General features: G+C 36.2%; 1 protein-coding gene across 5 annotated transcripts in view; it reads left to right on the top strand.

Annotated features, from left to right (window-relative positions):
• Positions 1-15,426, top strand: part of nrxn3b (neurexin 3b) — a 398,467-nt gene that overhangs the window by 72,530 nt on the left and 310,511 nt on the right. For 3 of the 5 annotated variants that reach the window (XM_065268752.1, XM_065268751.1, XM_065268753.1), the window contains exon 1: positions 13,927-14,031. Coding sequence is in view for 1 of the 5 variants with exons in the window: in XM_065268757.1 (XP_065124829.1) it covers positions 13,730-14,031 (302 nt within the window). In the remaining 4 variants the exon portion in view is untranslated. Of the gene's footprint in view, positions 1-13,729; positions 14,032-15,426 lie in introns of those variants that run through there. The other 2 variants (XM_065268757.1, XM_065268754.1) reach the window with 2 other exon arrangements.

The following is a 15,426-nucleotide window of genomic DNA, read 5'->3' as shown; positions in this document are numbered from 1 at the left end:
TGGCGGTTAGCGGCCTTTCATGACGATAGTTATTATTATTATTATCATCATAGTTTCACATTAACATGCGCATTGCGTGCTTTTCCACGCATGAAAGGGTTTGTGGGCTTTACTTTGCGTGAGAGAGCTTGTAACGTGTGCAGATTCGTTCTCGCACAAACCTGGACTTGTAATGTTTGACTTGGACTCTTGCTCAGACCTAAACTTGTAATGCGCATGACTCTGACATTTCCTTGCACTAGAGAGGTTGTTAGCCGCGCAGGGGTTTAAGAGTAAATCAGAGTAAATCAGCTTCTATTTTGTCCAACAATTAAGGGACTTGTTATAAATTAGTAAAAATAACAAATAAATAAATAAGTAAACTATTGTCCCGCCCCTTGATACTATCGTGTATTGGCAATCTCACAGGCTTACGATAAGACGATCTCACAATGTGGCATATCGCCCAACAATAATGTGGTGTTTATAATATTCTTTAAGAAAAGCCATGCATAAAAACATCATCACCGTTGTTGAGTATTTCTCCATAAAATTGGAGACACAGTTTAAAATCGCCTTGATTTCCAATGTAACAAATACGGTATATAACCACTATTGTAAATGATTAGTTCAATCCTAGATATTATGCCACATAGACTTTGTGCTGAAATGATTGCAGCACAGGTGCTTCAGCTCTGCTTCGGTGCTGCTCACATACTGTATGGACTGTGAACGCTCTAACCCAGGGTTAGAAACTCGGTCCTGGACGGCCGGTGTCCTGCAGAGTTTAGCTCCAACACAAATCAAACACACCTGAAGCAGCCAATTAAGGTCTTACTAAGCATACTATAAATTTCCAGGCAGGTCTGCTAGTGCAAGTTGGAGCTAAACTATGCAGGACACCGGCCCTCCAGGATCGAGTTTGGACCCCTCTGCTCTTACCTATTAACATCAGTGCTAAAAGACTAGTGCAGTTTACATGTATGCATTGTGTAAAACCTAACTTAGCTGTTATGTGTTTAAAACTGCCAAATGTAGCATCTATTTACATTTATATCTATGGTCCAAGGTGGTGCAAAAGAGTGGGGGGACTAATATGCATATTCATATCTATGATCCGAGTGGTTCTATTAAGTAGAGGCAGGTACTGATTTGCATATTCATAGATCTGCATATACTAAATGAGGCAAGGATGTAGAGTTACATTCAAGCTGTTTTTAAGCATGAAGAAATTACTGTGACAGGTACATGTTTTACATATGATATTATGATGCTCAAAGATAAGTTTTACCTGAAAATTATTGACTAGAGGGAGATTGCATATTTATTTTATAATCGGTAGTCAACAAATAAAAATACCAATGTTTTAATAGCAGGCATCATAAAGGCTGTAGGAAAGGTTGCTAAAAGTGATTTAATCGCATATCAAATAAAGTGCTTAAAGTGATTTCGGGCCCTATTTTAACGATCTAAGCGCATGGTCTTAAGCGCATGGCACACATAGGGGTGTCCAAATCCACTTTTGCTAATTTAACGACGGGAAAAAATGGTTTGTGCGCGAGCGCACGGTCAAAAGAGGTTGTTCCTATTCTTTTAATGAGTAAATGGGTGTGTTTTGGGCGTAATGTGCAATAAATGAGAGTCTCAGCTCTCATCCCCTTTAAAAGCCAGCTGCGCTGGCGCTATGTCTAATCCCTATTTAGATGACGGACTTTGTAAACTGAAAAACTAAGCGGAGGAAGAAGATCCCCAGTTTAAGATTAATGTTAAATAATTGTGTTGTTTTTCACTTGTATTGAAATTGTTATTTTTGATTAAAACCTTTAAAACCCGTTTTCTTTTAGTCATGGAAGTAAAAAAGCAGGCTTTTAATTGCTTTAAATGTATGGCTATCCAATATCATCAAAAAATAATTTACAAGTATGTAAGAAAAGGTTTGTACTCTAAAAATACTTTATTTGTAACAAACAGGAGATAAAGAATTTACAAATGGCTCTCCGCACGTTTGAGCACTAGGACAGCGAGTTTTTTTAAGCATTACTTACAAATATTTCTCATCTCAGCATATCCACAGGTACAGAGTCATCATATACAGTAAATCCATGGGGTAGCGTTTAAAAAAAACATGATGCATTTGTTTAAAGCATTTATTTACTTACCAGGCTGCAGGTGAAGCAGCTCTTTACGCCTTCTAACGTCTCATAATCGGTCCTCATTTATGTCCAAGAGACTCAATAATAATCTTTTACAGTACATTTGAATGCTTTACTTTTTCATATTTAAAAGTGTTTTTTGTGCTGCTGCACATCCATGTGTGTGATAAGGAAACCCGCGTTGTCGTCCCGTTTTTAGGCGCATATTACTAATGCACTCTTTAAATAACAAAAAACATATTGCGCCATTGACTTTAGACTTTAGACCAGGTTTTTGTTGGTCAATGGTGTAGTCTATTTTAGTTGCCTTAAAATAGCAAAGCGCCAAAAATGCGCCTGCCCTGAACACACCTCATTTTCAGACGAGAACGCCCATTGGTGCAAAAATGGGCGCAAATGCATTTGCTATTTAAACAAGCAAAAGACACTTGTGTCGCGCATTGCGCTGCATTGCGCCGGGTGTATGATATAGCCCTTCATTTTCATTGCACATAAATTCCCTAATTTATTGGTTCATTTTTCAACAGTTTTCAACAGTGTGTTCTTGTGACGAATTATGCATATGACAACTAGTTACGAGATTCGACGTTATCAGCATGCAGCCATATTTGTTGCCATAGATACATGACATATCAATTGCTGACACCCATATACAGTAAGTAGATAATATGGTGGCATTTTAATATCAGATTATTTGTTTGTGCTTAACCGAAGAAAGGAAGTCATATACATCTGGGATAGCATACGTAATACACCCTATTTCATCACATATTTTGTAACATTAGCTTTTTTATTAAATAAACTCTGGGTTTTTATCATCTTGATTGCCTCCTCAAAGTAAACATCTCTGATTTGATGGTTTAGGGATGAGAATTAAGAAGTTTGGGCAGAAATCTGTGTGTTTATTACCCAAGAGCTTAGCATAAAGCTTGCAGTAGTTGCAGAATCATGCATGGAGAGAGCTTGTAGAATTTTTATTTGACTTCATAGTGCTCAGCCCACTTGACCTTGTGTAATATTTTACAGAGGCACTAAGTGGTCCTAAGACTACATTTCGGGCTGAACATGTTGAGAACAGTTACTAAAGATTCATCTTGATTCATGTTCAGTGATACGTTTGAGTGCTTTAGACAATCACGTCTTGGATGTCACAGATGGATCTTAAAAAGTGCGTGTTGATGGTCTCAAGTCAGTAATCGCCGTGTAATCAGTCTTGCACCAAAAATGGCCGTCCCTATGTGGCACCCGGCTTTCTGCATGGCTGCCTCTCTTGATAGGATTAGACTCCAGGGACCCTGCACGCCCCCTCCCTCCCGTCAGCCTTGCAATCATCATTCACCCTGCAAACCGCCACCCCAACACCTGTCGAGTGGCAGAGCTCAGCTGGATGGGTGGCCCACCGGCCTTTAACCAACCAGGTGACAGACTGATGGGCTATCACGGTCAAAGAGCTCAATGCCGTACACCGATGGGAAACACTGTAATAAAATGACAACAGAGTTTTACTAAGATGGAAACCTCTTGAGAGCAGTCATTGGTTTTGCAATGAATATGAACGCCTTAGAATTATGATTTTATTAATATTAAATAGACATTTTAATTATTTGATCTAATGTAAGGTGTTTATTGACTTACAAGTATATAATGACAAGTCACATATATTTAAGGTAAATTTTGATCAAAGGATATGTTTGTATCCTTCAAAGAGCAGAAATAGAGTAAAACAAATGAAATTATGACAGACTATCCAAAGCTGACAAAGCTTGTGTTACTTCAAATAACAGTTAATGTATTGTGATCTGTCCTATTCAGCACACTTTAGTGCGAGCAACAATAGATAATAGATTAAAAACATTGATACAAACCTTGTTTCACCAAACAAATCCAATATTTTTCCTCTCTGAAAACCACTCTTTTCACATGCAATTTAAAATTCCTGCGTCAAGCCAACACATCATTCTTTCAGCCGTCAGTGAAAATGACCCAACCTGTAACCCAGCGAGCTGGGCATCCCAACACTGAAGAAAATAGCCCACTAAAATGACCCAATCAGCCTTTCCCAGCCATTGGGTTGAAAAGAAAAAAAATGTTTTACAGTTTGCACAGGGGTCCTTCGCCATCAGAGATGTTACTAGTCTAAATTTGAACCAACAAATCATAGCCAACAACATTGCTTTCTCCCCGTACACATCTTGTTTTCCACTAGTGCTGCTTTTGCTGGCAGGTTATAGTACGGTCAACCTTGAGACCTGCCCACTCTCATTCACAGCACACTATTTCTGCACAAAACTGATCCTGAAGCCCGCTCTCTCCTTCTCCAGTCTTGATTCATCAGCTTGTAGGAGGCTTCCAAAACCCCTTCCCACTCCTAGATGGCGCATTGTCATACAGAAATTAGCCTTCTATTTTTAGCAAGATATCCGCAGTGCTTGTGTTAGCGGATGCTGGATGCGGTTCGGAGGCACGGTGGGGCACGTTACACCGCTGGCTCCTGCCACTGCGGATTCTTCACGCCACATTACCGAAGCCAGTAGCGGCCCACTGCCGAGATGACTAAATTTGCAGTAGCATTAAGGGTGCGAAAAAATACTCTGACTGACTGAAAATGCATCAGAACAAAAGAGCAGATGTCGTCTAACATCAACTGGTGACTCCTGTTGGCATGAATGTGCACTTTGCAAACTTCAGAGACTTCAGTAAAGATACTTCTTAGAGAAAATTATTTTAGCACTGTGAGGCTATGATTGAATTGTTTTAATCTTTACCTCACTGTTGTAAGTTTTTTTTTTTTTGATAGAGCTAAATATATAATAATCTAAATAACTTTGGGTTCCTATGGAAGAAAAATACAAAAGTAATAATTAATGACGGAACGTTGAGTTATTCAAAAAATAATGTTCACCCAAGGCGGTACTGCGGCATGAAGTGAAGAAGAATTACATCACGAGTGTGCATTATTTTCAAAATATATTATTCAAAAATATTATTCAAAAATATATTTTCGAAACCTAAGTGCGTTTATTGTGTGTGCATAATTTTCAAAATATTTATTCAAATATATTATTCAAATATGTTATTAAAAAATACATTTTCAAACCTAAGTGCATGTATCGCTTAGCGATTGTGCATTATTTTCAAAATATTTATTCAAATATATTATTCAAAAATATATTTTCGAAACCTAAGTGCGTTTATCGTGTGTGCATAATTTTCAAAATATTTATTCAAATATATTATTCAAATATGTTATTTAAAAATTACATTTTCAAACCTAAGTGCGTTTATCGTATAGCGTGTGTGCATTATTTTCAAAATATTTATTCAAATATATTATTTAAATATATTATTCAAAAATATATTTTCGAAACCTAAGTGCATTTAATATTTAACGTGTGTGCATTATTTTCAAAATATTTATTCAAATATATTATTCAAAAATATATTTTCAAACCTAAGTGCGTTTATCGTTTAGCGAGTGTGCATTATTTTCAAAATATTTATTAAAATATATTATTCAAATATATTATTCAAAAATATATTTTCGAAACCTAAGTGCATTTAATATTTAACGTGTGTGCATTATTTTCAAAATATTTATTCAAATATATTATTCAAAAATATATTTTCGAAACCTATGTGCATTTAATGTTTAATGAGTGTGCATTATTTTCAAAATAATTATAAAATTTTTGAAACCTAAGTGCGTTTATTGTTTAACGAGTGTGCATTATTTTCAAAATATTTATTAAAATATATTATTCAAATATATTATTCAAAAATATATTTTCGAAAACCTAAGTGTATTTAATATTTAACGTGTGTGCATTATTTTCAAAATATTTATTTAAATATATTATTCAAATATATTATTTAAAAATATATTTTCGAAACCTAAGCTCGTTTATCATTTAGCGAGTGTGCATTATTTCCAAAATATTTATTCAAATATATTATTCAAATATATTATTCAAAAATACATTTTCAAACCTAAGTGCATTTAATGTTTAACGAGTGTGCATTATTTTCAAAATATTTATTCAAATATATTATTCAAATATATTATTCAAAAATATATTTTCGAAACCTATGTGCATTCAATATTTAACGAGTGTGCATTATTTTCAAAATAATTATTCAATTTTTGAAACCTAAGTGCGTTTATTGTTTAACGAGTGTGCATTATTTTCAAAATATTTATTCAAATATATTATTCAAATATATTATTCAAAAATATATTTTCGAAACCCTAAGTGTATTTAATATTTAACGTGTGTGCATTTTTTTCAAAATATTTATTCAAATATATTATTCAAATATATTATTCAAAAATACATTTTCAAACCTAAGTGCGTTTATCGTTTAGCGAGTGTGCATTGTTTTCAAAATATTTATTCAAATATATTATTCAAATATAAGTTTATGCTGTAGCTACACCAAAGGCTATGTGTAGCTCTGCATAGACTGACGCACACATCACCAAAATTTAACAACGCTTCCGTTATACGCAGACCACAAGTGCTTTGATTGGTCAACTAGAACCCATCCCGTCAGGTCTAAAAATCTGGTGTGCTGGTCTTCTCAAATCATACACAACAAGCTTCTTTTTTGTTTGTGGGTGTACTGGCCAAGCTGCATCTTTTTTGGCTCTTGCACCGCTACTGTGGTTTACATGCGTGAATACTGCCTACTAGTGGTCAGCAAGTGTAATTGCATGTCGACAATGCTCCAGAAGTATGAATGAAAATTGACGTGTAGCCTACGGCATTGAGGTTATGCTTTAGGACCTATGCAGAACTATAATGAGCACTTAAAGCATTCAACAGCCCTGTGGTGTAATCTCATAATAATCTATATTAATAATTAATAATGATAAATTAATAATTAATAATCTTTCCTTTATTTCTAAAGTTTGATTACACAGAATCCATGACATCATAAAATCAATAAATGTCTTAAATCTGGGCCCCCCGTCACTATCTGGCAGCCCCCAATTTGAGAACCACTGCAGTGTAACAAGCTAGATTCAATTTTACATCAATCATTTGAGCACCACAGCTTAATGTTCCAAAGCCTGCAAGACCACAGTTTAGCCATTACTTTGGCTCATGACTGAGGGTCCATCAGGGTGAAAGACTGCTCCCTGGTGGTAGCGGGGTCAGCTCTTCACAAGCAATGGCTTTAGTCCTGCCAAGCCAAATGTCGAGACTGACGCGAATCAGGGCCATGTAAATGAGGTAGTTAATAGCCTCCATTGGATTTTGAAATCAAAGCTCGGCATGCTGAGCTGCAAACGGAGCGCTGAAGAAAATTAAACTTCCCCAGCCAGTGGCAATCAATGTAAAATGAACAGAATGCACACCAAGCACTGTTTCTTTCACTTCCACTTTAGTACATCATTATTCTATCTCAAATACCGCAGGAATGTGTTGTGCCGGCCCGTGAGGAAATTCAGCATTGATTTACCAATAACCTGATTGCATTCATTAATTTAAATGGGTAATAAAGCTAATATTTGCTTTGCATCTGTGCGCTGTTAAATATTGGCAGGATTCTTACAAAATTCTACTTTCATTTTTTAAATTTTTTTTAATAAATTGTTGTTTTCAGAATTTTACTGTATAGTCAATGCAGGTGCTGTCATTGCTGTCTGAAAAAGATCTTGCATTATATTGAGGGTTAATAGTGTGAAAACATGTAGTTGCTTTGTCAACATTTTGGTGTTCCCTTGACTGAGGCATGTTTTGGCATTTTCAAGGCTGCTGAAGCATGTTGTATTTTTTTGTATTTCTTATGCATCAATGAAATGCACGGTGTTTCTATTAATGTTCTTTAAAAGAAACAAACAAATAATTTTTATTTATTTATATTCACAAAACTTAGAAACAAAAAATCAATTAAAATTAAGAAACAAATTATATGAAACGAATTTCGTTGTAAAGAAGCAAACTAAACTTATTAAGTGGTCGATATTAATATCTCCCATTATATTGGCCTTCAATCCATTACAACGCCGTACAGTATGTATGACGTTTAAATGGACGTCTGTCTTTCGTAATGAGCTTATTACATTGAAACAAAATATAAACAATATTACAACAATGTTCAAACACAAAATACTCAAACATAAATATAAAACAGACATGAAATTCTCTACTGGATACAATATTGATGTAATATCGGATCAACAATATCGATGTAAACTTAGGTGTACCATATTCAGTTTAAAACATAAACACATTGATGTAAACATGGATTTAGCATACCGTACATTCATATTTGTGCGTTTTCGTTTTAAAATACATTACTTTTGCTATGTTTATGCCAGACATCTCATGTAAACAGGGCCTTTGTTTTCTCTAAGCATATTGTAATTGTATGCAGTTATGTTACTTGGAAAACAAAGAATAAGCTATAAGTGTTGACTTTTAAATTTGATCATAACTTGCAAGGTTTGCTATTGTACAGAAGTTCAGATAATGATTAAAAACTGTGAAGAAAGGTGCTGTATTTGCTGTGTGTTGTGCTGAGTGGTAAATGTGTAAATGAGTTTTTACAGACAAACAGATATCAATGCTTATCATATAAATCTCAATTACAATTAATGTAGAGTTTCTGTTTCTCATTATGCTTGTTAAAAAAAAAAAACTAAAAGTGACAACTACTGCAACAGGAAAATAAATCTTCAAAAAGAAAAAAGCTCCTGCTTCATATTTTATGAACAAAACCTAGCACATTACATCACAATATTTTTAACACAAAGATTGATTGATTGATTGATTGATTGATCATGTCCTCTCTAGATGACCTGGATAAGCCTGAGTTGAGATGTAACTGTGATACAGCATTACTGTCCCCTCCTTAAGACCCTGTGAGATCACATACTGTAAGATCAGACGTTAACAGATCCTACAGACTGCTATGGAAAAACGAAAAGTTATCGATACCAGTGTTGACCTATCAAAGCTTTAGGGAAATTTAACATCAAGATGAGGGCATTCTGTGGACAGTGTTTTTAGTGCAGTTTTCAGCATTGGGTGAGCAAATATAAGGGATTTCATTTCTATTTACACCTTTGAATCAATAAGTTCTTCCTTTTAATATTTATTAAGTGCAGTCTTACATCTCATAGATTTTATTTTTACTGCGCTTGAAAGATTGGGAATCTATACACGGTCAGGTCCATTTGTAATGTGCCACCTCGGAGAAAATGCGAATCATTGACCTCTGTCCTTCGTGTTTACTTACTTTGCTATAGCATGAGGATATTCATATTTCATTCAGTTTTTCTAAACGTTTACCCAAAGGAGGTATAAAATACCTTGAGAGAGCCATTTGTAAAAATTTACATTCATTTCAATTGCATTTGCTTAGTTGGCGTATTCAATTTACAGTACAGTATGTGACCTGGCTATGAATTATGGGATTTGAATTTTGAAAACATTAAGCCACTCACCTGAGTTGTAAAATCAACTCATTCTGCATCAAAATCACATATTTTCATGCGTTACAGTATCACTCTTAACCCAATTGCGTGGAAACCGTTGCACTAAATCATTTTAGTTTTAGACAGGGTGAAACTAAACAGGTAAGTTGTATTAAGACAGAACCTTTAGTGCGGGTAACAGACAAATCTATTTGGCATTAGTAGTCTTCACTAAAAAAACATTAGTTCACATTATGAGTTTTTTATATATAGATATTGGGATCTATCTTACACCCAGCGCAAAGCGCGACGCAAGTGTATTTTGCTAGTTTCCACCCTGCACAATTATCATTATCGTTTCACAAATACATTTGCGCCCCCTTTTGCGCCCATGGGCGTTCTGGTCTGAAAACGAGGTGTGTTCAGGTGCATTGTTGGCGCGTTGCTATTTTGAGGCAACTAATGAGGTGCAATATGTTTTTTGTTATTTAAAGAGCGCATTAGTAATATGCGCCTATAAACGGGACGACAGCGTGGGTTTGCATATCACATACATGAATGCGCAGCAGCACAAAAACGCTTTTAGGGGTTGTGTACACCAAAACTTTTACGCCCGAGGCCGGCGCATGTTTTCAATTGTTTCCAATGGAAGCTCGGTGTTTTTCAAATAAGCCAGCAGCTAGCGGGTTTTTTCCGCGCTGAAAACCGCCGCTCGGCGGTTTTCACGTGCTCGGCGCTGAGAGTCTAGAGTTGAAAGAGATTCAACTTTGGGAGAAAAGCTCCGCTCGTCAATGTCAGTTCTCACACGGCCGCCCAATCACAGTGGAGCAGGGGCGGGACATTACCACAGCAACCAACCGGCTCGCAGCTGAAGTATCACAGCTACCAAAGTGCTCAGCTGAAGAAAGCTGGCACTCAGCTGAAAAACAGCTGGCATTCGGCGTCCTCAAGGCGTTTTCAGCCGCGTTTAAAAGTTTTGGTGTGTCCAGCCCCTTAAATATGAAAGATTAAAGGATTGAATGTAAAAGATTATTATTGAGTCTCTTGGACATAAATGAGGAGTAATTATGAGACGTTAGAAGACAAAAAGAGCTGCTTCACCTGCAGCCTGGTAAGTAAATAAATGCTTTGCTTTAAACAAATGCATCTGTTTTTAAATGTTTTTTTTTTTTAAATGCTACCTTACTGATTTATTGTATATGATGACTCTGTACCTGTGGATATGGTGAGATGAAAAACATTTTAAAGTAATGCTTAAAAAAACTGACGCTGTCCAAGTGCTGAAACGTGCGGAGAGCCGTTTGTAAATTCTTTATCTTCTGTTTGTTACAAATAAAGTATTTTTAGAGTACAAACCTTTTCTTACATACTTGTAAATACTGTTTTGATGACATTGGATAGCCATACATTTACAGCAATTAAAAGCCTGCTATTTTACTTCCATGATTAAAAGAAAACTGATTTTAAAGGTTAAATAAAATAACAATTTCAATACAAGTGAAAAACAACAATGGATTTTTACAATTCGGTTACATTTGTAAATGGGAATGTCTGCACTGTCTAGCCATTTGATAAATTTTGAGCTTTGGGGTTTTTGAAAATTTTGTCATCATATCGAAAATCTGTAGGGCGAAAAATACCTGGATGACTTACAGTAGTACCAAACTCGGTCCAGAAGGGCCGGTGTCTTGCAGAGTTTAGCTCCAGCTTGCCTTCAGATGGGTTTGATTAGGGTTGGAGCTTGGAGCGACACTCCCCCGTCCTCCTGGACTGAGTTTGGGCATCCCTGACCTAGTACTTCCCGTTGGATTTTTAAGTGTGCATTCAAAGGACACTTTACTATCCCTTGAGGCCATGCAAGCTGGGGAGCCACCAAATAAAAAAGGGAATATAATACAAATAACATAAATCTATGAACCGGGCGGCTCTATAGTTGGTTAAGGTACCAAGAAATGTATTCCTCGTGATATAATTGTACTTGATGTCAGATTATTATTTGAGAAACATGTTTTGTCCAGGTATTGGAGAAATGATGCCAGCTTGCAGTTTACCATGTAAACATTAACCCCTCTGGGTTCCCCTGTTCTTATCCCTTTTTAAATTGTTCACAAGCATATAATTTGTCAGATTTATTAGCTTAAACAAACAAGTTTTTATAGCATCAGAGAGACTCAAATCAGCAATGATGTCATTGTATTGCATTGCTAAGTATAACATCTAAAAAATGGCACATTGAATTAAATTCTTGAGTTGAAACTGATTTAAAAATATTGCCACATGCAAGGGGTGTTTTACAACAGATTTGCGTGCGGCTTTTACCATAGCAAAAAAAACAAAATGATGACCTCAGTTTACAACAAGCTCGTGACGCCCTCTCCTCCCCATCTCACTTTTAGCTAAACCTCCAAGCTTTCCATTTCTGTCACTCCCACAGCCCCCACTCACTCCTCTTCTTTCTTCACATCCTGTTTTTCACTTCTTCTCTCTCCTCCCTTCCTTTCAGTCCCTATAATTTGCTCAGAGGGGAGCTGACAGGGTGTGCTGATACATCCTTCGGCGAGCCGAAATTCATGAAAGAAACAAGCCTGCGCAGATTTATGAAGACATTTGCCATTGTTCTTCCTTTACTGCAGGGTAATTTGCAAACCAATGTCACACTTCAAATGCTGGATACGGAAATAAGCTTCCTCTGCCAAGAGGCACTGGCACCTCAGCATCACTTCAGACCTCATCAGCGTAACATTTGGTGATAAAATGTAAAATGTTGAAGGCCCAGAAGAAAATGTTATTGCGGGGTGGTTGCTCTTTTATCGCTCAAAATACCTACTAGAGTTCTCAGATATCTCTTTTACCTGGAAGTCTCCACTTTATCTGAGAAATAGTATAGAGCTTATGATAAATGTTTGTGTTCACCTTGAAATGTATGATTCTTGATCTTTTTCATAGAAATGTTTGCTGTGTACTGTAGGAGGAACATTTGAGGACTGAAATTGCTCATTCATGCAGCACTCTTTGTATTTTCAGTAGTATTTGAGCCAAAAGCAGTGGGACTTTGCTTTGGAGTTAAAGGGACAGTTCACCCAAAAATGAAAATTGGGTCATTATTTATTCACTCTCAAGTTATTTCAAACTGGGATAAATTCCTTTGTTCTGCTGAAAACAAAGTAGGATATTTGTAATGAAGCAGGATGCAGGATCACCATTAACTTTCATAGTAGGAAAACAATATACTATGGAAGTTAATGGTTTGGTTGCAAAATTGCTCAAAATATCATCATTTGTGATCATTTTTGGATGAACCATCCCTTTAATTCACCATCTGCCGCTTCACATTAGTGTTTTGACCGAGCTCCTATAATCCTGCATGTGCAGAGATTTTCTCACCGTCTATAGCTGAATGCTAATTATTAGTGTTTATTGTTACTGCAAGCATTATTGTATACTAACATCTTTATGGGGTTCATGACCGCCTCTATTTTCTGAACAACAAACCATTTTAATGGCACCTTATGTTTCCCCTGAAAATGAGACCATCTCAGTGTAGCATAAATTTAAATGCTGGTTAGTGCTTGCTTTATCTGGCAACCCGGCCAACACCTTAAACATCCAAAGAACCTTAAAAGAAATGGTTCTTTTAAGAAGCTTTGACTGAACGGTTCTTTGAAGAACCAAAAATGTTTTTTTCTATGGCATCGCTGTGAGGAATGTCTTAAGCACCTGTAACATGGTCTTCTGATGATATTGCTAGTTAAGCTGGTGAAAGTGTTGAATGAGGTGTATTATTTACTCACACCATTGCCATAATGACAATCTATATGATCTTAGATTTTCAGAGGAATATTGTGGTCACTCTTTTTCATATAATACAAGTAAATGGGGTCTTGGACTTTAAAACAACACAATAGCACCATTAAAGAAACATAAAAGGGCTCCTAGTGATGTATGAGCTATATTTCACATCTTACAATGCATACAATACTTTTGAGCGATGAAACCAGACCAAAATTGAAGTCGTTATATAATCATTAGGGTTTCATTTTTAGGTGAACTATTCCTTAGGCACCAACACCGGTGTGGTGACCAGCACGTTGTTCTTTTCAATCGTGGGCTACTTCTGTTTCACACATATAATGATCAAATATTAAACACAACATTTTTTCTACTTTCTTTTTAGCACGCGAGGAGAATGTGGCGACATTCAGGGGTTCGGAGTACTTCTGCTACGACTTATCTCAAAATCCCATCCAGAGTAGCAGTGATGAGATCACCCTGGCTTTTAAAACCTGGCAACGCAACGGTCTCATCCTGCACACAGGCAAGTCGGCTGACTACGTCAACCTCGCGTTGAAGGACGGTGCTGTTTCGTTGGTCATCAACCTGGGCTCGGGAGCCTTCGAGGCTATAGTTGAGCCTGTCAATGGAAAGTTCAATGACAACGCCTGGCATGACATCAAAGTGACCCGCAACCTGAGACAGGTAATCACATGACATCCACTACTGACAGCTAGCCTTAAAACTAGTGTAGTTTTTTTTTTTAGCTTAACAGTACCAATGTTACTGTAGTTTAAAATAGTTATTTTGACTTTTAAGGCCCAATGCCAATTCTATTTTATACCCATATGCCTACCCCTCACACATCCCTTTAACCCTTAAAACAGAGTGGAAATGACGTCATACGTCATCATAAGTCCTACGTCAAAGCAGATGCAATGTATATCAGAAACTTCAAAGATGTCTAACTTCACCTATGGGGTGGGAACCGGCACGCGATCAGTCAGGGGGAACGTTTCTTTAAATTACATGACCGTAAATATGAAAACAAGGTTAAATGTAACATAAAAGAAATTATTATTTGTCATTAAAAACTTTATTAATGTAAAAAAAAAAAATTATACTCGCATGAGCAGCCATGTTGGAAAATGTCTTACCCATCCGTTTAATGTGAGGGACCAAAAAATCTTTGTTGGCAGGGCTATTTGGCCCTTCTCCCTTACCCTACCACTCCAAATAAAAGAATTGAGACATCCCTAGCCCTTCACTTGAACACGCTAAACAGAGGGGTAGAGGAAAGTGTAGAGGTAAGGGGTAGAAATGGAATTGGGCCTAAATTAAGACTAAATATTGTTGCTGGACACTCTAAAAAATGCTGGATTATTTTCAATGCAGCATTAGGTGAAAAAGGGAAGAGCCTATCCTGGTGGGTTGTCATTTAACCTATGCTGGGTTGTTTAACCCATTGTTGGGTCAAATGTAAAAATTTTCTGGGTTAATTTAACCCAACGGCTGGGCTTGTTCCTTTTTGACCCAGAGATGGGCTGAAAATAACCCAGCATTTATTTTTAGAGTGAACTACCATTGTACTTTGTTAACTTCTTATCTAATAATGTAGGTTGTTGAGTCTTTATCTCTGTGACCTCTCAAGGACTTCTGACAACTCAAAGCTCAACTTTCATTCTTCCAGTCTACGCTATGAAAACTGTGTGTTAGCAAACTTAGAAATATCTAAGTTTGCATCTTTAACTATTTAATCAGTGGTCAACAACTTGCTAGGCTTTAGAAAGGATATATACCCAATCTTAAGACTTGTTGTTAGCTACTATAGCAGATTTTTTGTCAAATCACTTATGCACACAATGGACATTAGCGAAGTTTCTTTACTAAAAGACTAAAAGATTATTTTATAATAGTTTATAATAGTATTTTAATAATAGTTTATGAGTATTTATTTCACCTGACTGCTGTATGTATATGATATTGAGTTTAATGAGACTCTTTATTGGAAGTGGGCGGTATGATAAAAAATCGTAGCAGTAAAGATATTATATATTTCACAGTTATTTTTAAAATTTCCTAAAAACAATATAATTTTAA

The sequence above is a fragment of the Paramisgurnus dabryanus genome, chromosome 12 (assembly GCF_030506205.2).
Source record: "Paramisgurnus dabryanus chromosome 12, PD_genome_1.1, whole genome shotgun sequence".
In the NCBI taxonomy this organism is placed as follows: domain Eukaryota; kingdom Metazoa; phylum Chordata; class Actinopteri; order Cypriniformes; family Cobitidae; genus Paramisgurnus; species Paramisgurnus dabryanus.
This window is presented reverse-complemented; position numbering and strand designations above follow the sequence as displayed.